General features: G+C 47.1%; 5 protein-coding genes across 5 annotated transcripts; 3 read left to right on the plus strand and 2 right to left on the minus strand.

The window, feature by feature from the left end:
• The first annotated feature begins 34 nt into the window (after positions 1 to 34).
• On the plus strand, positions 35 to 6,117 carry F4812DRAFT_416407 (beta and beta-prime subunits of DNA dependent RNA-polymerase). The gene is made up of 2 exons (XM_047933062.1): positions 35 to 467; positions 537 to 6,117. The coding sequence occupies exons 1-2, from the start codon at positions 286 to 288 to the stop codon at positions 5,497 to 5,499; spliced, it is 5,145 nt and encodes a 1,714-aa protein (XP_047794340.1). The 5' UTR covers positions 35 to 285; the 3' UTR covers positions 5,500 to 6,117.
• Positions 6,118 to 6,682: 565 nt separating this feature from the next.
• F4812DRAFT_416409 (histone H3) lies at positions 6,683 to 8,136 on the minus strand. Its single transcript, XM_047933063.1, has 3 exons — positions 7,556 to 8,136; positions 7,228 to 7,380; positions 6,683 to 7,168 (listed from the first exon to the last, which is right to left on the minus strand). Exons 1-3 carry the CDS (start codon positions 7,766 to 7,768, stop codon positions 7,124 to 7,126), a joined length of 411 nt encoding a protein of 136 aa, XP_047794341.1. The 5' UTR covers positions 7,769 to 8,136; the 3' UTR covers positions 6,683 to 7,123.
• Positions 8,137 to 9,280: 1,144 nt separating this feature from the next.
• On the plus strand, positions 9,281 to 10,096 carry F4812DRAFT_416411 (histone-fold-containing protein). The gene is made up of 3 exons (XM_047933064.1): positions 9,281 to 9,407; positions 9,487 to 9,624; positions 9,705 to 10,096. Exons 1-3 carry the CDS (start codon positions 9,398 to 9,400, stop codon positions 9,866 to 9,868), a joined length of 312 nt encoding a protein of 103 aa, XP_047794342.1. The 5' UTR covers positions 9,281 to 9,397; the 3' UTR covers positions 9,869 to 10,096.
• A 2,060-nt stretch (positions 10,097 to 12,156) lies between these two features.
• Positions 12,157 to 16,371, minus strand: F4812DRAFT_456126 (P-loop containing nucleoside triphosphate hydrolase protein; the record flags this gene model as incomplete). Its single annotated transcript, XM_047936934.1, has 4 exons — positions 12,157 to 13,526; positions 13,605 to 14,363; positions 14,460 to 15,365; positions 15,426 to 16,371. The coding sequence occupies 4 exons, from the start codon at positions 16,369 to 16,371 to the stop codon at positions 12,157 to 12,159; spliced, it is 3,981 nt and encodes a 1,326-aa protein (XP_047794343.1).
• Positions 16,372 to 17,396: 1,025 nt separating this feature from the next.
• F4812DRAFT_456127 (uncharacterized protein) lies at positions 17,397 to 20,242 on the plus strand (the record flags this gene model as incomplete). The annotated part of the gene is made up of 2 exons (XM_047936935.1): positions 17,397 to 19,318; positions 20,215 to 20,242. 2 exons carry the CDS (start codon positions 17,397 to 17,399, stop codon positions 20,240 to 20,242), a joined length of 1,950 nt encoding a protein of 649 aa, XP_047794344.1.
• Between the last annotated feature and the right edge of the window lie 1,742 nt (positions 20,243 to 21,984).

A 21,984-nucleotide genomic window follows, 5' to 3' on the forward strand; every position in this document is an offset into this window, starting at 1 on the left:
TATGTCACCTGATCTTTTGTTTTCTGCCGCCCATCACCGCTAAAAAGTTCAAGCTCCAAAATTTTGGCTGATCCGCCGAACCCCACTAAAAAAACAACAATTCTCAACTTACAACCAGTCTTTCCCTTATACTACTACAAAAGCGCAAACGCCATGAGTTGATAGAGTTTACAGAGATCGCATTAACTCTCTGCAAACTCTAACAACTATATTGGTTCCAATTTAAAGTTCTAAACGGATTGGTAAAAGTTGCGCCGAGCTATGAGGTTATAAAAACCGTCAGCCATGAATATTTCACAGCCAATCTCGTCGGCTATCGACAGCGTCGACTTCGACTTCCTGACTCCTACCGAGATCAAAGCTATTTCGGTCAAGAGGATTGAGAACCCGACCACATTTGATAGTCTCCTGAATCCCATACCTGGTGGACTTTACGACCCAGCTCTTGGAGCTTGGGGAGATTCAGTGTAAGTAGAATCCGAAGTCCGAAGTGAATCGCGTGTATCGCCTGTTAATATGGAAGTTAACTTTGCCAGATGCACAACATGTAATCTCTCTCAGCCGAATTGTCCAGGCCACGTTGGCCATATTGACCTCCCGGTCCCTGTATATCACCCTGTTTTTATGGACCAAGTCTTAAGATTGCTTCGTGCGCAATGCCAATACTGTTTTCGCTTTCGAATGCGACGGGCCGACTTGAGCCTTGTCGCTTGTAAGCTACGTCTTCTCCAATTCGGTCTTATAGACGCAGCCAACCACCTCGACGATATCACGGCCGAGACTACCGATATAGAAGTCGAAGATGAAAATCTTTCCGACGGCGAAGAAACCTCGGCGCTTGATAAGATCACTCGAATGAGAGAAGCTTATACCCAAACAACTCTCAAGAATCACAGAATAGGAACCGCTGATATCCGCAAGGGCAAGCATGAAGGTGCATCTGAAGCAAGGAGAGAAGTGCTCAAGAATTTTTTAAGAGATATGACCAAGGGCAGAGCGTGCGCTACGTGCCAAGCGATATCACCAAGCTTCCGAAAGGATCGGTTTGTCAAAATTTTCGAGAAGCCACTTAGCGCCAAGGACCAGGCCAAAATGGCGCAGCGAAACTTCGAACATAGAGATGCATTAGCGATAAAAAGGACGACCAAAGCAAATGTCGCGAAGAAGCGTAGCTACGAGACAGATGAAGGTATCGCCGACATTGATCTACCATCAAGCGAGGGAGAGCCCGACCAGGACAATGACGAAGAAGAAGAAGAAGGAGAGGGAGAAGAGCTTGACGAAAATGGCGATGTGATAATGTCGGAAGGTGGTGATGCTGCTGTCAGAGCCCCCAAGGCAAAGAAGGGCACATCGGCCAAACCTCAGCAACGCTATGTCAACTCGATGGAGGTACAAGCTCGTTTGCAACTATTGTTTGAAAAAGAGCAAGAAATCATGAGCTTGGTTTACAACTCGAGGCCCTCGGGCAAAAAACTCCCCGCCGACAACTTCTTCATACAAACCGTCCTCGTTCCGCCAAACAGGTACCGTCCCGAGGCACGACAGGGTGATGGAGGCATTGCAGAAGCCCAGCAAAACTCCTTATACAAGCAGATTCTCACATCCTGCGCCCGCATTGCTCAAATACATAAGGAAATCACTCAGCAGGCAAAAGATCCCAATTCTACGGCACGGCGGCGAGACATGTCCGAAATGCACGAAGCTTGTGTTCAACTGCAAGACAGCGTAAACTCTCTGATTGATCGCGATAGAAATCCTATTCGTGGAGCCGCTGGGAAGAGGAATGAGGATGGTATTAAGCAGAAGCTCGAGAAGAAAGAAGGTCTCTTCAGAAAAAACATGATGGGCAAGCGTGTCAACTATGCCGCACGAAGTGTTATTTCTCCAGATCCCAATATCGAGACCAGCGAAATAGGTGTTCCTCCTGTCTTTGCCAAAAAGCTAACGTATCCGGAGCCCGTTACTAGTCATAACTTTAGAGAAATGCAACAAGCAGTTATCAATGGTGTCGACAAGTGGCCTGGTGCCGCCGCGATTGAGAATGAGAACGGTCAAATTATCAACCTGAAGAACAAATCCGTCGAAGACCGTGTCGCCTTAGCCAACCAACTCCTTGCGCCGACGAGCCAAGAATATGCCGGCGTAAAAGGCAAAAAGGTCCATCGCCACCTTGGAAACGGCGATGTGGTGCTAATGAATCGTCAACCCACACTTCACAAACCCTCCATCATGGGTCATCGAGCCCGAGTCCTACCTGGTGAAAAGACCATTCGTATGCACTACGCGAACTGTAACACGTACAACGCAGATTTCGATGGTGACGAGATGAATATGCACTTTCCTCAGAACGAACTTGCTCGAGCCGAAGCGTTAAAGATTGCCGACACCGATCACCAATATCTATCCGCCACTGCTGGAAAGCCCCTTCGAGGTCTAATCCAAGATCACTTGTCCGTGTCCGTTGCGCTCTGCAATAAAGACACGTTTTTCGATAAAGGCGCCTATCAGCAGCTGGTATATGGTGCTCTGCGACCTGAGAGTGGTCATATCACAGCTGAGAGGTTGGAGCTTGTCCCGCCAGCCATCTTCAAGCCTGCCAAGCGATGGACAGGAAAACAGGTCATCACAACCATATTGAAGAACATGAAGCCTGCTGGCTGCGGTGACCTCTGGCTCACCGGCAAATCCCAATTAAAGCCTCCTTCTTGGGGCAATTTCCTCGAGGAGAGTAATGTGTTGTTTAGCGACGGCGAGTTTATCACGGGTATCCTCGATAAGTCACAACTTGGTCCTAGTGCTGGTGGGCTCATCCACTCGATTCACGAGATTTGGGGTCCCGAGGTTGCTGCCAAGCTGCTCAGTTGTCTAGGCCGTCTTCTTACCCGATATCTTAATATGCGCGCTTTCACTTGCGGTATGGATGATTTACGACTTACGCCAGAGGGCGAGAAGAGCCGCAAAGAAAAGCTAAAAGCCGCCGACCATATCGGACTCGAAGTTGCTGCCAAATTTGTCAGTCTTGCTGATCGCCCCGATATTACTGGTACAGATGAGCTGTTACTGGAACGATTGGAAGAGGTTATGCGCGACGATACGAAGCAAGAGGGCTTGGATCGCATGATGAACTCCCGATCGCAGGAACTCTCTAGCGAAGTCAATAAGACTCTTCCCGGAGGACTTGTGAAGCAATTCCCGAAAAATCAAATGCAGTCGATGACAACTTCTGGTGCAAAGGGAAGTAGCGTCAACGCGAACCTGATTTCTTGCAACCTTGGCCAGCAAGTTCTTGAAGGTCGAAGGGTACCTCTGATGGTCAGCGGCAAGTCGTTACCATGCTTCCGTCCGTTCGAAACCAGTGTACGTGCGGGTGGTTACATCGTAAATCGTTTCTTGACTGGAATCCGACCTCAGGAATACTATTTCCATCACATGGCTGGACGAGAAGGTTTGATTGATACCGCTGTGAAAACGTCACGTTCCGGTTATCTACAAAGATGTATAATCAAGGGAATGGAGGGTCTCAAAGTTGCTTACGACACATCTGTGCGAGATGCCGATGGATCGATGGTTCAGTTCTTATACGGAGAAGATGGTATTGATATCACCAAGCAGAAATACTTGACCGACTTCGGGTTTATCCTTCGTAACCAAATTTCTCAGGTCAATTTACTTGGCATTGGAGAGAGGGGATGGGATCAAGAAATCTACGAATCCAAAGACTACGCTCAGAAGTACCAAAAGAAAGCCATTAAACAGGCCAAAGCGAACGATCCGAAGGCCCTTGACCCTATTCACACTGAGCTCAACCCCAACCGCCATGCGTTCTCCACGTCGGAGAAATTCTACGAGAAGGTCAACGAGTACATCAAGAAAAATCAAGATGGCTTAATAAAGGAGAAGGGTGAAAAGAAATCAGACGCTATGCTCATCCCCCGCAAGTATGCCGAGAAGATATTCCATTCCAAGTATCTTCACTCGCTAGTAGAGCCTGGCGAGGCTGTAGGCATTGTTGCTGGCCAATCCATCGGTGAGCCTTCGACTCAGATGACGTTGAACACGTTCCATTTGGCTGGTCACTCGGCAAAGAACGTCACACTTGGTATCCCCCGTCTGCGAGAAATTCTCATGACAGCTAGCGACCATATCTCCACACCTTCCATGACACTAGTACTGAACGAAGAACTGTCAGAGGCAGACGGAGAGACGTTCGCAAAGGCCATCAGCATCCTTCCACTCTCGCACGTCGTTGACAAGGTCACGGTAAAGGAGCGTGTTGGAAAAGGTGTCGGCTACCGCTTGGCAAAGATGTTCGATATTCACCTTCAGTTCTTCCCGTCTGCTGAATACACGAAAACATACGCCATCAGCATTTCCGATGTGCTTAATACCCTCGAGATCAAGTTCTTGCCTGTGCTGGAGAAATTGATCAAGAAGGAAATTAAGGCAAAGGTCGACCGAGAAGGCGGGTCGGTACCTGAGGTTGGTGTTAAATCTGGTGTAGTCGAAGTAGCGTCAGGCAACCCCGATGCTGTAGCTCGCGATGAGGATGATGATGACGAGGACGAGGACGAGGATGACGCAACGAATGCCAAGCAACGTGCAAACCGATCACAGGCAGTATCTTATGGTGCGAACGACGAGGAAGATGACGAAATCCAGCAGCGAATGGAACGAGAGGCGTCGCCTGAGGATGATGAGGAGCCCGAAGATGAAGGATTTGGCGGCAGCCCACCTCCACCCAGCGATGACGAGGATGAAGAAGGTAATGTTAGCAAACGAGCGGGCGCCCGTGAGGGTCGCGTCAAGGAGAAGACGCATGCCGTATCTCGTTTTGCATGCGATGAAAAGAAGGGCGAGTGGTGCGATTTCACGCTCGAATACGATTCCAACATCCCTAAGATCCTCATGCTGAGCATTGTCCAAGATGCGGTCAAGAAAGCTCTTATACAGCAAATTGACGGGATTAAGTCGTGCACATTCGTGGCCGACGAGAAGATAGTCGATCCGCGAACTGGTGAGGAAGAGAAGAGAGCTGTGGTGCACACGACCGGTGTCAACCTCCGAGCCATGCAGAAGTATGGCGACTTTATCAACCCTAATAAAATCCAAACGAACGATATTGCTTCAGTGCTCCAGGTGTATGGCGTCGAGGCAGCACGCAACAGTATCATTCGGGAACTCGGGGGCGTTTTCGAAGGTCACGGTATCGCGGTCGATAAGCGACATCTCAACCTCATCGGAGACTACATGACGAGGAACGGAGGGTTCACGCCGTTCAACCGCAACGGTCTGAAGGGCAACGTCAGTCCGTTCACCAAGATGAGTTTCGAAACGACGTTGTCCTTCTTGAAGGACGCCGTTCTCGACGGAGACTGGGACGATCTCACCACGCCGAGCGGCCGAATCGTCATGGGAAGGCTCGGCAAGATCGGTACCGGAGCCTTCGATGTTCTTCTCAAGACGCACCCGAAGAATGGAAAGAACCACTTGGGTTGAGGAACCATCATCATAGTTAATGGAGTATTTAAAAAAGATAGGCGCAATGGATTTTTTTGATTTTTTTTTTTCCCTGTCTTTCTCGTTCGAACATTGGTTAGGAGTACAGTTGTATTCTTAGTGTTTAGATATAGGAAAATACCAGCTATTTCGTTTTAATTATGCCTCTTAGTATGATGAAATGCCGTGATGTAATCTGATGATGAGAAACTGCCTAAACCCCGTCCTTTGGTAAATATTAATTTGGTACGAAACATCCTAGACGTTCAATAGGTAACAGGTACCTGAGATATTAGTTAAATAGGTCGTTTTGCAACACGCCGAATTCTCGTGCGTGGAATATCGCCAAGTTATCGAAAATCAATAGTCCATCCACCATCACCACCACCACCATCGTCCTACGAACTATTCTCACGCCGACTGCGTCCGTTTATATATATCCACACTCACTCTCCCTATTCTCTAATCGTATACGATAGGTAGAAGTCATATATTCCAAGCTCGTAGCTCAGACGTACAATAGTCCCTTCCTGGAAGAGCACCTCACTAACTCAAGGACACATGTTCAAATAGTTATATCAGACAACCGAACTCCCCACCATAGGTATCTCCCTCTCCCCCTCCCCTTCCCCGCCCCTTTCTATTTCCATTCCTCATCTGTCTAGGTAGGTTAGGTACCTACCTTATCCCAATAAAGTTTCCCCTCCCCTCCCCCGAGAGAAGGCCGCGTGTATACGAGCTAAGAGGTATCTACCTTAGGTATCTATCTACCTATAGGTAGGTAGATACCTATCTAAAGTAACCGAGTACCTAGGTAAAAAAACGAACAACTTTGCCGCCGATGGACTTCGTCATAGGTACCTACCTAACCTAAGGTGTAAGTAAATACCTAACCAAAAGCATGTGCGAATGCTAGGAATATTTAATTCATACCTATCATATTACAGACGTGTGCAAGAGGGGATTATTAAAACAGATAGTTTTCATTTCCTCGATAGAAACATTAGTTACCTACCTTAGGTACTTACCTAGGTAGTTACAACTATGTTAGGTGAAGTGACTTGGGTTGAGGTGCTACATTGCAGTAGGTAAGGTAATGTTCAGGTACATACACCACGCATTCAATAGGGCGCGAATCAGTATTACAGAATACCTACAACACAATGCTCCAGTTAGAGTAGGTGTGCTATCAGCACTAGGTGGTAACTACCACCTAATCACGAGTATTAGGCAGAAACATTTCAAGGCATAAGGCATACGCGGTATGATTTCGTAAACTAGTACGTAGCGATAGTTACATTTGGGGAAAAGTCACTCGCGGGCAATGGAAAGGACACAAGAAATGTGGTTTTGTTTGTTCATGTTATTTTCAGATTTCTCTGTTCAGTATGGGCGGCAGCGGAAGAACAAAAACAGAGCCGACTGCCTTTATCACTGATGGTACAATCCATATCTGTAGTAGCAGATAAAAAAGCAACGTATTCGCAAACGCCGTAATGATTACCATTCCCTGTAAACCGAATTCATCATGCCATCCCTGTGGGGAATCATAAAAAGTGCTGCATTCCCGAACCAAACCCCATGTGTCACAAATGTGTTATCACCAAGACCGTAAGTTGGCAGCTTAGTTGCGCTCACCACGGAGGCGGCGGGCAAGCTGGATATCCTTCTGCAGAGGTTGTTAGCAATGTGTAAAGTAGTAACAGTATGAGTGATGGATGTACTGACCGATTGGATGGTGACACGCTTGGCGTGGATGGCGCACAGGTTGGTGTCCTCGAAGAGGGAGACGAGGTAAGACTCGACGGACTCCTGAAGAGCACCGATGGCGGAAGACTGGAAGCGGAGGTCGGACTTGAAATCCTGGGCGATTTCACGAACCTATTAAGCGACGCGTTAGTTTTAAATATTTGATCGATGATCGCGTTGCGGGGTAATCGCGTTGTTTAAGTAGGAAGAACACGGTCGCGATGTATGCATATCGTCAAATGACGCGTAGATAAGATGCGACCGCGAGGTGATGTTGAAATGAGTATGTGTATCAGTAATAACTTACCAGACGCTGGAAGGGGAGCTTGCGGATCAAAAGCTCGGTCGACTTCTGGTAGCGACGAATCTCACGAAGAGCGACGGTACCAGGCTTGTAGCGGTGAGGCTTCTTGACACCACCGGTTGACGGGGCGGACTTGCGGGCAGCCTTGGAGGCGAGCTGCTTACGGGGAGCCTTGCCACCGGTGGACTTACGGGCGGTCTGCTTAGTGCGGGCCATTGTAGATGGTGATTGTTGGGGATTGGTTTGGTGATGAAAAAGTTGATGGAAGTGGTGGTTTTGTGGATGGTTTAATTAGATGATGATGATGGTGATGATGGTGATGAAGGCGAATGCGGATTGATGTTGTAATGTGGAAAAGAGAAAACGGATTGGAGGGGGTGGGGGGAGACTTGATTAAATATGTGAGAGAGTGGGTTCCTTCTTTGGCTGATTGTGTGCGAAAGTAAGAAAAAGTCCGGGGGGCAACTACCTAATCGGATGGTCAATGCGCTAAGGTGTACGTTGCAGGATCAGGAAAAAATAAAAATGAAAAATGAAAAAAGGTGCGGTAACTCGGGGGGTTGCGTTGTTGATTATTTTTTCGGGGGGGAGACAGGGATGCGTTTTGCTATTCAAAGTGTTTGAATTTTAGGTGGGAATTTTGAGACTTGGTTGGCATTCGGGACTTGTCTAATTTCTGATTGGGTGCATCGAAGCGCGCCTCTCCACAATTATAGTGACTTTACTACTTTTGTAACTTTTTAAATCTCCTAGCACCTGTACCTAGGTAGCAATTGCCATTTTCCTGATTTTATTCGATAAACGGTTGTACACATCACAAATGTAGTGTATCACAATATATTAAAAACTGATAACACATTTGATAAGGCGAAATGTTACTCAGCTGAAAGGACGACACAGAGGTACAGTACCTACATACTTGCACATCTTCCTTGATACGTCATATATAGGTACCTATCTAAGATACCATGTTATTCAAGCACTTTTTTCATTATTCTATTTGCAACCAGCACTATTCAGCCCAAATGTTTTAGGGGTGGCAAATCAAGCATGTTCGATGTACTCATGTCAATATATTGTGTGTGAAGGGCGGCAGTTACTATGTAGCTACGTATTTCTTTAAGGTGACAGACATTCTAGATCTAAAAGCTTCTCCGTGGAATAGGTTAGGATCTTCTATGCAAGGTACCTAAATTAGAGCAGTAGATAAAATGGTATTTAACTATTCCTAGCATGGTAACTATTAAAATAAAAAGTGCATAGGAGGTAAGGTTCAGTTTTTAGTTATCACCTTTAGAGTTTGCGTCTGTAACACATCTATCAGGTACCTTTAGGTATTAATGAACATGCAGGTTATAAGTGTGCGTAGGTGAATGAATAATGAAGAACACGGTACGATTGATAAAAGCCGAAAAGACGATAAGAGAAATGCGAATTAATGATTGGCTCAAAGCCGATTTAAACTCTTGCATATGGAATCCGTCCTAAACGGGAATAGCGGAGCCGGTGTAAAAAATCCAGCGCAGCATTAGAAAACGCGTTGGAACGCAAAGTTCTCTCCTCTCTTTTTTTTCTATTGGTCAGAATCCGTTCTATTATTTTGCGACCTGTGGGGCTGATCAGGCACGAGTTCGCGTCAAATCCTGGGCTGATCTGATTTCGAGCTACCGGACCCGCCCCGTTCATATTTAAAACTGTCACTTTTCCCCACGTTGACCTCAACCTTTTCCCATCTCCCCCCTCAAAACATACCGCCTGCATATCAGCCTCATCTGTAAAACCAACTTGCACCAGCAAACACCCTAATATACCAACCACTACTCTTTTATAAACCCTCATTTCAATATGACTGGACGTAAGTAGATAAATCCCCCATTTTAGCTTTTCAGCTTCAGCCTTACCCGCATCGTCGTTGCTAACGTACCTCGAAATAGGCGGCAAAGGTGGCAAGGGCCTTGGAAAGGGCGGCGCCAAGCGTCATCGCAAGATTCTTCGTGACAACATCCAGGGTATTACCAAGCCCGCTATCCGACGTCTCGCCCGTCGTGGTGGTGTCAAGCGTATCTCAGCCAGTAAGTTGCCAGTTGCCTTTACTACTCTCAAGTCACGTCTACGACGCGTCAGTTGACTAACATGTTTCCCCCTCGCGCAGTGATCTACGAGGAGACCCGAAGTGTCCTGAAGTCCTTCCTTGAGGGTGTCATCCGTGACGCCGTCACTTACACCGAGCACGCCAAGCGCAAGACCGTCACGTCTCTGGACGTCGTCTACGCCCTGAAGCGACAGGGCCGCACCCTGTACGGTTTCGGTGGTTAAGCTTTTTTCGAGTCTTGGTCTTTGCGGAAGGGGTTTGGTCATGTTTGTTATGAAGTCTTTTTCTCGCGCGGTTGCCACATACACACTATTTGCATTGTGGTTGGTCATGATGATCATGGGATTCGGTTCTGCGTTTAGGGTGTTCACTGTATCATAAAGGGATTAAGGGAGTCCACTACCATGGATTTGTCCATCGAGGCATAATCAATTGACGAACACATAAGAACACTCATCCTCTCTTCATCGCCCGTGATTGTACTGTATTGCCTGTGTTCTCTTATCTGCTCTGACTCTATGCTGTGACTCATCGCGTCTAGTGACATGTCCGACTTGCAGCCTAGATGCTACTTGGGGTCCAAAGGCCCCCGTTCAACGATAGTCGTAATTGTTCTAGTGTGATACCCTCCGTGCATGATTAGCAGTTCCGAAATATGTTAAGTACCTAACCTACCTAAGTGCATGCGACCGAAAATATTTATACGTAATGACAGGTAGTTTGATGTGTAGGTGCCTGAGGTAGTCATCACAATGAACCAGTTACTATCACTTCAAGCTCATGCATTAGGTACATTCGCAATATTTTCACCACCAACACGCCGAGACAGCCTTTGAACTTGAGCCTATATATTTGTGACTACACTAGGAATAATCTATCAGATGCACGTTTGCCTTCTTGGATAAGACGTTCATTTGTGTATGCTTACATCCGATTTGTTTGGTACCTATCTATATTGCTAGGAAATCCAAAATAAGATAGAATTGAGAACCAACTAGCGTACAGTTTCAGTATCATTAAAGTTTGTAAATTTATGAATTTATTGCTGTTACTTTATGATTCGATGTTAAGCTATATATACCTGGTATTTAATACAGCCTAGTTAAAAGTGAACATAAGTAGTTCATATTCATGATTATTCTATTGTAGGTAGGTATTGTTACTTGCTCATGCTTGTTTTGAGCAATTTATGTGAACCTAATATGCATCATATATTTTAATCACTAGGATCTATCCTATCTTCGCAAGTCATTATTCAATTATACTTGATGATAAATACATCCCATCGTGCAATATACCCGAACAGAATTGAAACATACGGAATGACAGACTTGTTAGTCTCAAGACGAAGCCTACGCAAAGAATATAAATCGACAATAGGTACCTACCCATGCATTAAGGATGGAGTAATTATATTCCTTATCCTAGATGTCTCCGTTGAAAGTGTAGTGTTTTAACTAACCGACACCGTAAACCATAGGTAAACACAATATAACCTAGTATACGAATCTATGCCAAATATTCCAATAAAAGTAAATATGATCTCATTTTCCTCGAAATGCCATATGTGTTGTATTAAGTTAGGAGGTACATATGATAAACTTTAAAGTCCTCCATCCTATGATTCGAAGCATTGGATATCATCTACTGACAAATTTCATAGGTGATACCTATATATGTACCTCTAATGTAAATGTACGAATACTACTTAAGGTAAACCGAATTTAGATTAAACATCAGGACCTTGCTTCCCTTGGAGATATTGATTGCCTAGTTGTAATGCGAATAACGGCTGTTATGAGAAATGCAAGCCTGATTTACATCTATATACCCATATAATTGAGGCTTGTAATTGCAGCCAATAGGTATGCATCGTGATAGTGAGTAGCATAATGCGAAGAAGCACCAATTTAGACATAGTAGTGAATATTTCAGGCTTCGTCCATGAGTTAACCAGTTGATAATATCTCACTCCTTATATTAAGTACCTACCTACCTATGTTTATTATCCTACAAGGGTGCAGTTTGACGCCGTGGAGGGAATATAGGACTTGGAAACAACACCTGGAAGCTCCCCGATACTTATATATACCTAGGTATATATATATATATATATATGATTGGGTGAGTGTATTTTCTGTTATTTGATAATTACTATGCTTTTGTATAATTCCATCTGCCTTGCCCCCCTTACAGGTACATACATTTAATCGATGAGCAAATCTAAAATGGTTAAATGTACCTAATGTAAGCCATGTCGTCAAAGGTACATATATCCTGTATCAATCTCCTTTCTGGGTTCTGCCAGGCCGCACCGCCCTTGTCCCCCCAAGCACCGTTTTGTAGTGGGACTGGACGACCGTTTCTCTTAAACGGAATCTTGGGCCTACCCCTGAGAACCCGGAACATCTACTCATGCCGCTCCGAACGATGTCAGGTCTTATCCGTTCACACCCCTTTTACATTTTTACTTACCCCATCCCCTTTCTACATCACCTACGTGATAGTTACCTCAGCCAAGATTCGCGTGTACCACGGAATCAGGTATAAAGTGCGCGCCCCCGGTGCAGCGATAGCCATTGCCATCCCTAACGTATGGAAATCCATACACACATTTGTTGGCTGTTTCGAGAGCCTGCTGGATTTTCTCCTCATCCTGCATTTGCTTCTCGATATCCATCACCTCTTTTCGAAGGCCGTTGCATGTAGCCTCCAAGCCGGTAGTGCCACCGCCACTACCCGTGTTACCACCATGTCTCAATGCCTCTTCCTTCTCGTGCAGTTCGCGGCGGAGGTGCTGGAGCCGCGCGTCTCTATGGTTGCGTCTAGTGCTCTCAGCCTGCTGGGCCACGAGTAGTCGGTTCCACACGGCGATGGATACGCCGTTCTCGGGACCCGCGCTATGGTGGTGGTGGTGGTGGTGACCTTGATCGCCACCGGTGCCCACATCATAGGGCCGGATAATATCGACTGCCGTGGCTATATCTACTGGCTGTAGCGATGGATATTGAGAGTCGACATGTATACTGGAATCTACTGCGCGGGTCTCTCCAGCCCCAGGAGTGAGTATTTCCGTATCAACCCCGGCAGGCGGCGGCGCTAGTTGAGGGTTCGCCATCCCTAGAGTTGGGTCAGGCGCTCCCATGGGCGGCTCCAAGAGTGGCTGTTGTGTGTTGTTCCTCGATCCCAGGTGCTGGTAGCGACCACGCTGCTGCACTATCATTTCCTTCATGCAGTCGATCACCTGCTCTGCTGCGAGGAATCCGCGCTCGTTGGATGAAGTGCCGTCATTTCGGGACGCAAGATACCTTCCTGTAATTTTCCTAGCAATATGCTTGATATCTCGAGCATTGCTCCAGCTGGGGATTACCTGCAAAGCGCGAAATAACCTCTGGACTTTCTTGTAGTCTTCTGCCTCCGGGTCCGTGAGGAAGCTCTGCCCGTCGAATGCTCTGCTGACTTTGCTGAGCTCTCGAGCAAGAAGTGCCATGCATTGATGGGGCGGGATGTGGTTGAAAACAATTTCATCTCTGAAGAGACCTGCGAGAATGTGCCGTGTTAACAAGAGCAAGTTCATGTCTTCGGTATACCCTGCAAGGATCACAATCGTTTTTCCTTGGTTCGCGGGCTTGGTGAGAAAATTGATCAATTCGTCCAGAGCCTCTGCCGCGTACTTCGAGCCGATGAATCGGTAGGCCTCGTCAATGAAAAGGACTCGGCCCATAGCCTCTTGAAGTTTCTGACTCGTTTTGGGAGCGGTGTGACCGATGTATTGGCCAAGCAGATCACCCGCAGAGCATTCGATGACCTCGTTTGTGGATAGGAACCCCATTCCGTAGAAAAGCTTTCCCATCTGTTGCGCAGTAATGGTCTTGCCTGTACCTGTTTACGAAACATTGTAAGTCTCGATCATCCTGCACATACTTTGGTTGTCTTTCCAAGAAGAGGGATTCTACATACCGGGTGGTCCTTTGAAGATGAAGTTTGTTGGAATCAGGTCTCTAGGATTGATACCACAGCTTCTTGCCCCAATGCAATTTTTGTGGAGTGTTGTAAGTGCAGCAACGATATCTGGGTCAACTCGCCCCTCTAGAGCCGTCCGACAGTCGAGCTCCCCTGCCTGCCAGCCGCGCTTCCAATCCGGGTCAAAGTCTTCAGGCTCGAAGACAGCGTCGGAATCTTGTAAGTTAGGAGGTTGCCTTGAAATCCTTGCCTCATAGTTAAGATTAGCTGTAGCGACGCAACTTTCGACCTCGCCTGCGTTTGAGAAGTTGGGACGCATGAGCGCCCGCTCAAACATCGCTTCGGCCGTCTTGATAGCATCGGGTGAAGACTCAATGTCACTCTCGGCCAGCTTCTTGCGTAGAATCTGTACTAGCTGCGAAACATTGAAATTTTCGAAACGGAAAGGTCGTTCGATGGGGAACCGGCGTGACAGACCGGGGTTCACATGGCGAAACATCGTTTTGATCTTGTCTTCGTAACCGACGAGAATGATGCACCGGTCCTCTCCGGGAACCCCTTGTATCATGGAGACGAGGGTGTCAATTACGCCAGTTTTGAACTTATCTTGCTCTTTGCCAGGATCTCCCGCATCAAGCATATACGCTTCGTCGATTACGAGTACCTTGCCAATCGTAGCTTCAAGGACCCTCTTCGTTTTGGCTTCCGACTTGCCAAGACACTCCCCGATGAAATCCGCCGGGGTTTTTAGCACAACTGGGAAAATGTTAGCAATTTGCGTTTCTTGTATGAGATATCGACCCGAATGGACCTCTTGCGTTTTTGTGAAGGGAAGGAGACATGGTTACTTACCATCCCCTCGGCTCAAGTAACCTAGATCAGCCAATATCTGACCATAGAGCTTTGCTACGGTGGTTTTTCCCGTGCCAGGTGCACCGACGAAAATCTGATTCAACGACAGCTTCAATGGCTTCCTCTCTTTGAGTTCACGTCTGTAATTCGTGGAGATCATTCCAATAGTCCTTTTCACACAATCTTTGACCTGGTCAAGCCCGATAAGCTTTTGCAACTCATCCCAGGCTGGGCATCTTGTTGCAGACTTGGAGGGATCTGGTCCGATTATGTCCGCCTGGGTGAGAAATAAGTGATCGGGTCTGAGGCCTCGTCGTTCTTCTTCCCCCAAGCGTTTCGTCTGTCGCTTGGATATGGTTTCAAAAAGATTTTCCACGGCTCGTGCGTTTCCGAAGGCCCTGCTACCTCGACTCTGAGAAAGGCGGCGGATGGCAATGCGCATGTATAGCCCTTTCATACCCTTCTCGACGACCATGCGTCCTTGGTATTGGTCGACAATAAGGTTATGCATAATCTTCCATAGTTCCCAGTCAGTGAAGTCAGCGAAATTGAGGGTATAGGGAATCCGGCTCGACAGTCCTGGGTTATGCTCAAAAAAGGGTTCCAACTCAGTCTTGTATCCCACGAAAATGACCACAAGCTTGCCGATGTTATTTTCCATTTCAGTGAGAATGATGTCCAGAGCTCTCCGACCCAGTCCATCCATATACTCGGCTGTCAACAGGTAGGCCTCATCCACGAAGAGCACCCCGCCATCGTTTCGGATCATAATTTTGATCTTATTCTTGATTCTTCTGGCACCTTTTGCAGCAATCTCCATGCCTGTGGTCTCCTTTACAGTGCTAGAGTCCAGGATACCAGTGGCGTGGAGGAACTTCGCGTACAGACGAGCAACGGTGGTTTTGCCTAAGATGGAGGATGTGGTCAGTTTCACGTGAAACCAGGAGATAGCGGTTATTCTCGTACCTGTCCCGGGGTTTCCCTGAAATACTATGTTGAATCGCTCTTTCTTGAGGTCTCTTCCCTGTTTCTTGCAGATTTCGACCTTGGTGAGAATGTCTAAAAACATCTGCTTGACTTCCTCAAGACCCTCAAGCTTCATCAACTCATCTAATATGGCTATACAATCAGGTCTAAGCGAATCATCATCATCACTCGATTCCCCATCATCACTCGATCCCTCATCATCGCTTGTGGGTTCTTCGGGAGGCTTCGTAGTATCTTGCTCATTCTTTAACACCAACATCCATTTTCTTCTTGTCTCCCATTCGTCATATGCTCTTGATGGTGTACGTCGAAAATGTTTGTCATCGTGGTCGAATAGAGGAGCTGTACTAGGGCGAAGGAAGGGGGCTGAATCGACTAGATCCGGGGATGCAGGGCAAGAATTAAAAGGTCGAGAATGTTCAGGAGTATTGACTAGGCGCATCACGGAACTCGGGCGTTCTCTTCTTGGTATAGGCTGTTGGAAAGGAGGAGCATGAGGATGTCCTTGAGCGTCCTCAATCTGTATTGCCGGAGATGGCGTCGGTGACGGAAGCGGGGATGCTGACGGGGATGCTGACGGAGACGGTGGTGTGGACTGGGATTCAGGAGTGTCTTCAGGATGAATCTCAGAGGTACACACAGGCTTCTGGATTGACTCTGACTTCCATAGGCTTGGTTCCTCGTCCGAGTAGACAGATGGGGGGGAAGAGGTACCGCTCCTAGTTGAGGGGACGGAGCTGTTGGCTGTTGACGGTCGAGTGATTTCTTCCAGTGGTACATATATCAACGCCTCATCTGGGCGGTTCGTGCCCCCGGCATTCTCCGGTAGGGGCGCGAGACCTACTTCGGGCTCCTGGATCCTGATACTTGGTATGCCTCCAGTAACAAACTCGGCGGGGGCATCTTCTGATTGAGAAGGATCCATTGGTGGCAGACAGTCAATAACAAGAAAATAAGACGGCTTAGTACAAGAAAATGCGAAAAGGGCGAAGAATAGCTTGGTGTGGTGAGATGGGCATGCTTTGCGAAGTAAGCGCTTTTTATGTTCATTGAACTCATTCGATGCTGGTACTGTGCTGTACCGACACATAGTGTAGACGCAGAGCAGACAGATCTGTAACGCATAGCCGCAATGTACCTAGGCGGCAGAGCTCCGATAACAGCATCTGTTGGCAAGTCCAGCATATCAATACCGATATCTCAGCCTGTAGGTTGCATTATACCGACGCCATCAAGAAAATTTTGGAAACATTTGTGACCACGTATTCCCACAGCCTCAGTAAACGTTTCTAGAATCTCGGCGATGCCTTGAGTATAGCCCAACCATTTCTCATCCAGCCTGTGCCTTGCAATACCGTGTGATTGTTTCTCTCAAATAGTGGGTAGTTAACAGGTATGTGCGATAATAGCAAGCTCCAAGACCCGGCGGGGTAAATTGGGCTCTATATGATAGAGATCGCCATCATGTTGTTTCGGCCAACCAGAAAATCTTTTCACAATATGTAATTCAAACTGTTCTCTGTTGAGATCAGTATCAATGTGCTGTCGGGCTATTTGCTAGGCAGTGACAGTGTCGAGGCTTGGTAGTTCGGTGCATAAGTGTACATACTTACATATATCATGTCTAGTATCTGTTTTGCGTACCTAGGTAGTCTCAGATGCACGTAATGTAAAGAAAATATATTGTCATACTTGGATCCAATCGGAAATAAACGCGTCGCTTCGGCTGATTTGAAGAATTTCCTCAGGCAGACTGGCAGCCTCAGCCTGCTTTGTAGTTGCATATGTCCGAGATAGTAAGTAACATAGTGAACTTTTCGAGTGTATATAGCTGAACTAACCTTAACCGTTGAATGCCAGGGGCGTACTAAGACACTTCGATATTCCGCATTATCTCCTTGAATAGCAAACCTCCCTCCTTTGTTCTGAGCGATCTCGAGTTTATCCATCATGTCTGGAAACGGGTCAGGGGGGGTGTCCGATTGGATATCAGCTGTATCATCCGTTGCTGCTGCCATCGTTGGCCTCATGACTTTAGTTACCGTCTACACTGGAGCTATCCAAATCCTCTCACAGAATCGGATGTACAAACTTGGCCTGTCACCCGAATCTCTCGGCCCATGGACTGCCAAGGTTGCACAATCAACACTCTTGGGCTTCCAATGGCGCATATCGACCCCATCTGTCAGCCTCAAGTCCCTAGTTAAGAACAAGTGGCAACCGAATATCGTCTTCCCAGTCGGTTTCCCGCGACGAGGCTGCGTCGAAAGGGGGGACAATGTCATGGCTAAGGCAAGCTGGGTCAACTTCATGCAAGGTCTAGGCCTATCCCCCACTGATGATACTTTCTATGAAATGTGGGGCGTCTCCGGGCTTGTAAACTGCATCGTTCCCATGCGATGGACGGGGCAAGATCTCGTGGGGATATGCTCCATACTGGGATTCCAGTCGTTTGAGAAGGAACCTAGCTTTAAATCCCCGATGATCCTTCCCATGCAGTGGTCCGGCCCACTTGGCTGGGTGCAGTTCCGATCCAGTGAAAATGGGTGCGTCGCTGAGTTCCGGAACAGGATAGACTTGTATAACCAGATACCCCTCGATTTCCATAAATATTATAACGACTGGAGTTCCGACCTACCTCGCGAGCCCTATTACCTAGAGTCACGTCTCTGGAATTCTATCAATGGCTTATATCTTAAAGAAGGGGGAGGTACGTCCCTGTACCTCGGCGGAGCGATTAAGTGCAATGTAGACCAAGACCCAGGTGACGAGGAAGACATTCCCCAAGACCAGGTACTCGATGATCTCATGTCAGCAGACCTTCCCAATGAAGACATTCTACGGATGCTCTTTGGTAGAAGAAAGGATCGGCCAGCGGCGCTGCAGCGAGAATTCGAGAGAGCACGGGGAGGTGGTCGACCCTTCGCTGGAAAGCGCCGCGAGGATGACACGGACGACTTCCTCAATTCTATGCTCCGGGATACCATGGAATCCAGCAATAAGAAGCAGGTCTTCTTGCCCTGCCCGGGATTACTGTCAGTGTCTTTCCACGGCGAGCTAGCCCACAACCGGGGCTTGAGTATCAAAGATTCGAAGGAATATCGTCGCATTTACATTGACAACAAGGATGTGGACAAAATCCGATACCCCTACAAGCTTGGCGACCTTTATATGGATAAGAAGCTCCTCAAGTATGTCAAAGAAGCAATACTTCTCCTCAGACCTGACGGCTTCTATTTTTCTCCCACGCCACGCCTGTATGGCGACCTCTGTGAAGCCTACCAGCATATTGAGGACCAAATAAAGAAGAAGATCTTTGCTATCGACGATAAACCACGTGCACAAGGGTCAAAAGTCCCAAACGGATCCCCAACTGTTCCCCCACTTACAGGGAAATATGCATATCTTGATTATGGAATGCGACTCTGTAACGAGCTTCAGGTCACACGGAAGACAGCGAAGGCGTGCTTCTCGGTCGATGATATGCGCCTATTTTCCAAGGCGGCGTGTGCTTTAAAGGAGATTTTGAGCCCTACCGGCCGCAGTGACGGGGAGGGTTTGGTGTGGGCTATGCTCTACTGCACGGATCTCTCCACGAATGTTCGGAGATGGTTTGAAGCCGCTGGCAACGACAAGGAAGCCTTCTTCTCCGCCAAGATCACAAGTAAACATGGCCAACTGGACTGTGCGAGCTTGCTTTCCTTGGCTGACCCGGCTGAACAAGAGAAGCTGACGCTAAAAACGGCAACCACGTTCACGGTGCCCCTCCTCGACGACGGTGAGTTCACAGGAGCGCAGATCCTGGCCGCCCTAACGATTGTTTTCATCACGTACTTTTGGATTTCGAAGAAGTGGATCACGGACGTTGCTGCGTACGACTTGACGATGCCACAAAACGTTTTGATGTACTGATTTTGATCTATGTGGGAGGGAGGTATGTGGACATAAGGTGGTTAAAGTGAGATAGTGGTATAATGTTGTTCTGATGATGGTGTGGGTGGGTCGGGCCTTTTACCCAGTTTTATTTTAAACCCTCATTAGATTTACTCCAGGAGTGTGGACCTTACCTACCTCTTCCTACCTAACGAGTCCGTTTTATTAAACGGGACCACTAATTTGTTCCGTTACAAAAACCGTATGTCTATTGGCATCCGTTTCCTTCCAGTCTTGGAGCTTTCTATAGGTATGTCGCGTAGACATCATTTATGTGTAATATTTATATTCCGATGGAACATTTCAACCTCGTATATGTCTCACGCCTATGTCTTCAAAACTAGAATTTAGGTAGTAACATAACATCCTCATCATCGCTCACTAAGCATATCTAATTATTCATCTCTTCTATCATAGCCTATCTACGGCTAAGGTGAGTCAGGCTACAATGTAGCATGGCCTCTTGAGAATATGAGTGCATGAGGCTCTTTGCCTGTTACAAGCTCAATGTGCCCCAAGTACCTAAGGTACCGCGCGGAACACTTTAATATCTTATGCAAGATCGTCCCGACTCAGCACGAGCCTCAAGGCTCAAGTTCTCACCTCATCTCTCAAGAGAAAATCCGTGATAGTAGCAATACTTTATTCCTAGACGCCGTGTAAAGTACATCATCAACTAACGCCATAGGCATAGGTAGTCATAATATAAGCATCCAAGTAGAAACGCCCTCCTCATTATAGTCAGATGTTGCCATGTAGATAGTCACATTTCAAGTAGTCATTTCTCTTACTGACTCTTACCAGAATTTGCTAATATGACTCTTGTTCCTAATAGGGACATGTTACGAGATTGCCGGAAGTAGGTAGATTAGGCGACCTCATGCGGCAGGCAGAAAATCTCAAAATGACAAACGCATTCTTTCGTGACACTTATACGGGATGGACTGTATTTTACGTACGATAAACAGTCCACAGTCAGCTTTTTTCACTAGACTTTGCCGATTAGACTCGGCGATGTTGGGGGTATCAGTATCAGCTGAGCTCAATTCCTGTCACGCGATCAACAGACCGGAACATACTGTAGAGGCCGATCGATTCTAGCCCCGGGCTCGGGGTATCGTCCATAAACCATCTTTTACTAGGACGCATCGAGATCTCCATCCCGTAGCCAGTACCCAAGTTAGTGTATTTATGAGTTTGGATGGTGGAGAAGGGAAGTTGTAGGTTGTAGGGCTATAAGTGACATGATACCTCTCTCATCATGTTTAGCACCGTACATACACAGTGCAAGACTTCTTGGTTCCACAAAGAAAGAAAGAAAGGCACCGTACTGGAGTGGTAATTAATATGTTTGGAAGCATGAGCACGTGGGAAAATATCGAGGGGCTGATTAAGAAGTTGGCGGGGATTCTCGAACGCGAAAACACGCGTGTAACACTCACTTACAGGGACCAGGCGCGTCTCATATCCCACCAATTTCGTCCGATTTTAGACTAGCACAAGCTCTAAATCACCTAAACTTCGCCCTACCTCTACTAACTACCTCGGTACCCAATATAAATATTTCCTCCCTACATTAGGTATATTTCATCTCCTCGGTATACGAGTGTTTTGTCGAACTTCTCCGAGGATATGCGTAATGGATCCTTCCGACGCGACGTGCATACCGAGTTTCTGAATCACGATGGGTAGGTCGTTGGCCTGGACGGAAACTTGTCGTCTACTCGAGACGGAGAAGCCGTTGTTGCTATATCTGGAACATGACCTTGATGCAAGATCTCCATGCGTTCACCAGCATGATGCGCTGCTGACAGCGCTCGGTGAAACCAACCAAGATGGAATTGACAGATGGATGGATGCGTGTAACCGCTGGGCGTATTTCACGACAGGACATCTAGAAGTAGCTACCGTTGGGTACATAATGTATTCCTCGAGACCGAGCCCTATCTATCCGCACTAGGATGAGAGGTTGTGCAAGTGCTCTATTTCAGGTGGTCTCGACTTTTTAGGGGTTGTTGCACCATGTCAGCACTCAAAGACGAGGTTCACGTAACCAGCCATCCGACCAGGAACCAGCGAGACATAAAGGCATCGCCTTCTAGACCCTTTGGTAACGATGCATGGCATTGTTTCAAGTGGATAATATGGCGTTGCGAATTACCCACGTTTACAAGTTCAAGACATGCATGCGAGTATAAGGGGAGTCTAGATGAAATTTTTTCAAGTACCTACCTAAGTAAGGTATGACATGAAAACTGCGGCAGATAGGCAGTGATATGTTACATTCAAATTGTCTTACAATTTTTTTTTGGATTACAATATGGAGAACTGGGCTGCTAACCTTGACGCTGGCGCCGCATTCGGGTGCGTGCACGAGGAACTTTGCGGGGGAAAAGGAACAAGAAAAAAAAAATAGAAGTCTAGATTGTACACATCAACCTAGATTGAGTGTTGTACATAAGAGCTTGCGTTTGCGCTAGTCAGTAAGGGGTTACGACTTACAGAAGCCACCCGAGCCGGGGCCGACCGATCCCGTGGTATATCGTCGTGATACGGAATAATACGGCTTTGTATGTATGTAAGGTGAAAGAAAGAAAGAAAGAAA

The sequence above is a fragment of the Daldinia caldariorum genome, assembly GCF_022478825.1.
Source record: "Daldinia caldariorum strain CBS 122874 unplaced genomic scaffold F4812scaffold_2, whole genome shotgun sequence".
Taxonomy (NCBI): Eukaryota; Fungi; Ascomycota; class Sordariomycetes; order Xylariales; family Hypoxylaceae; genus Daldinia; species Daldinia caldariorum.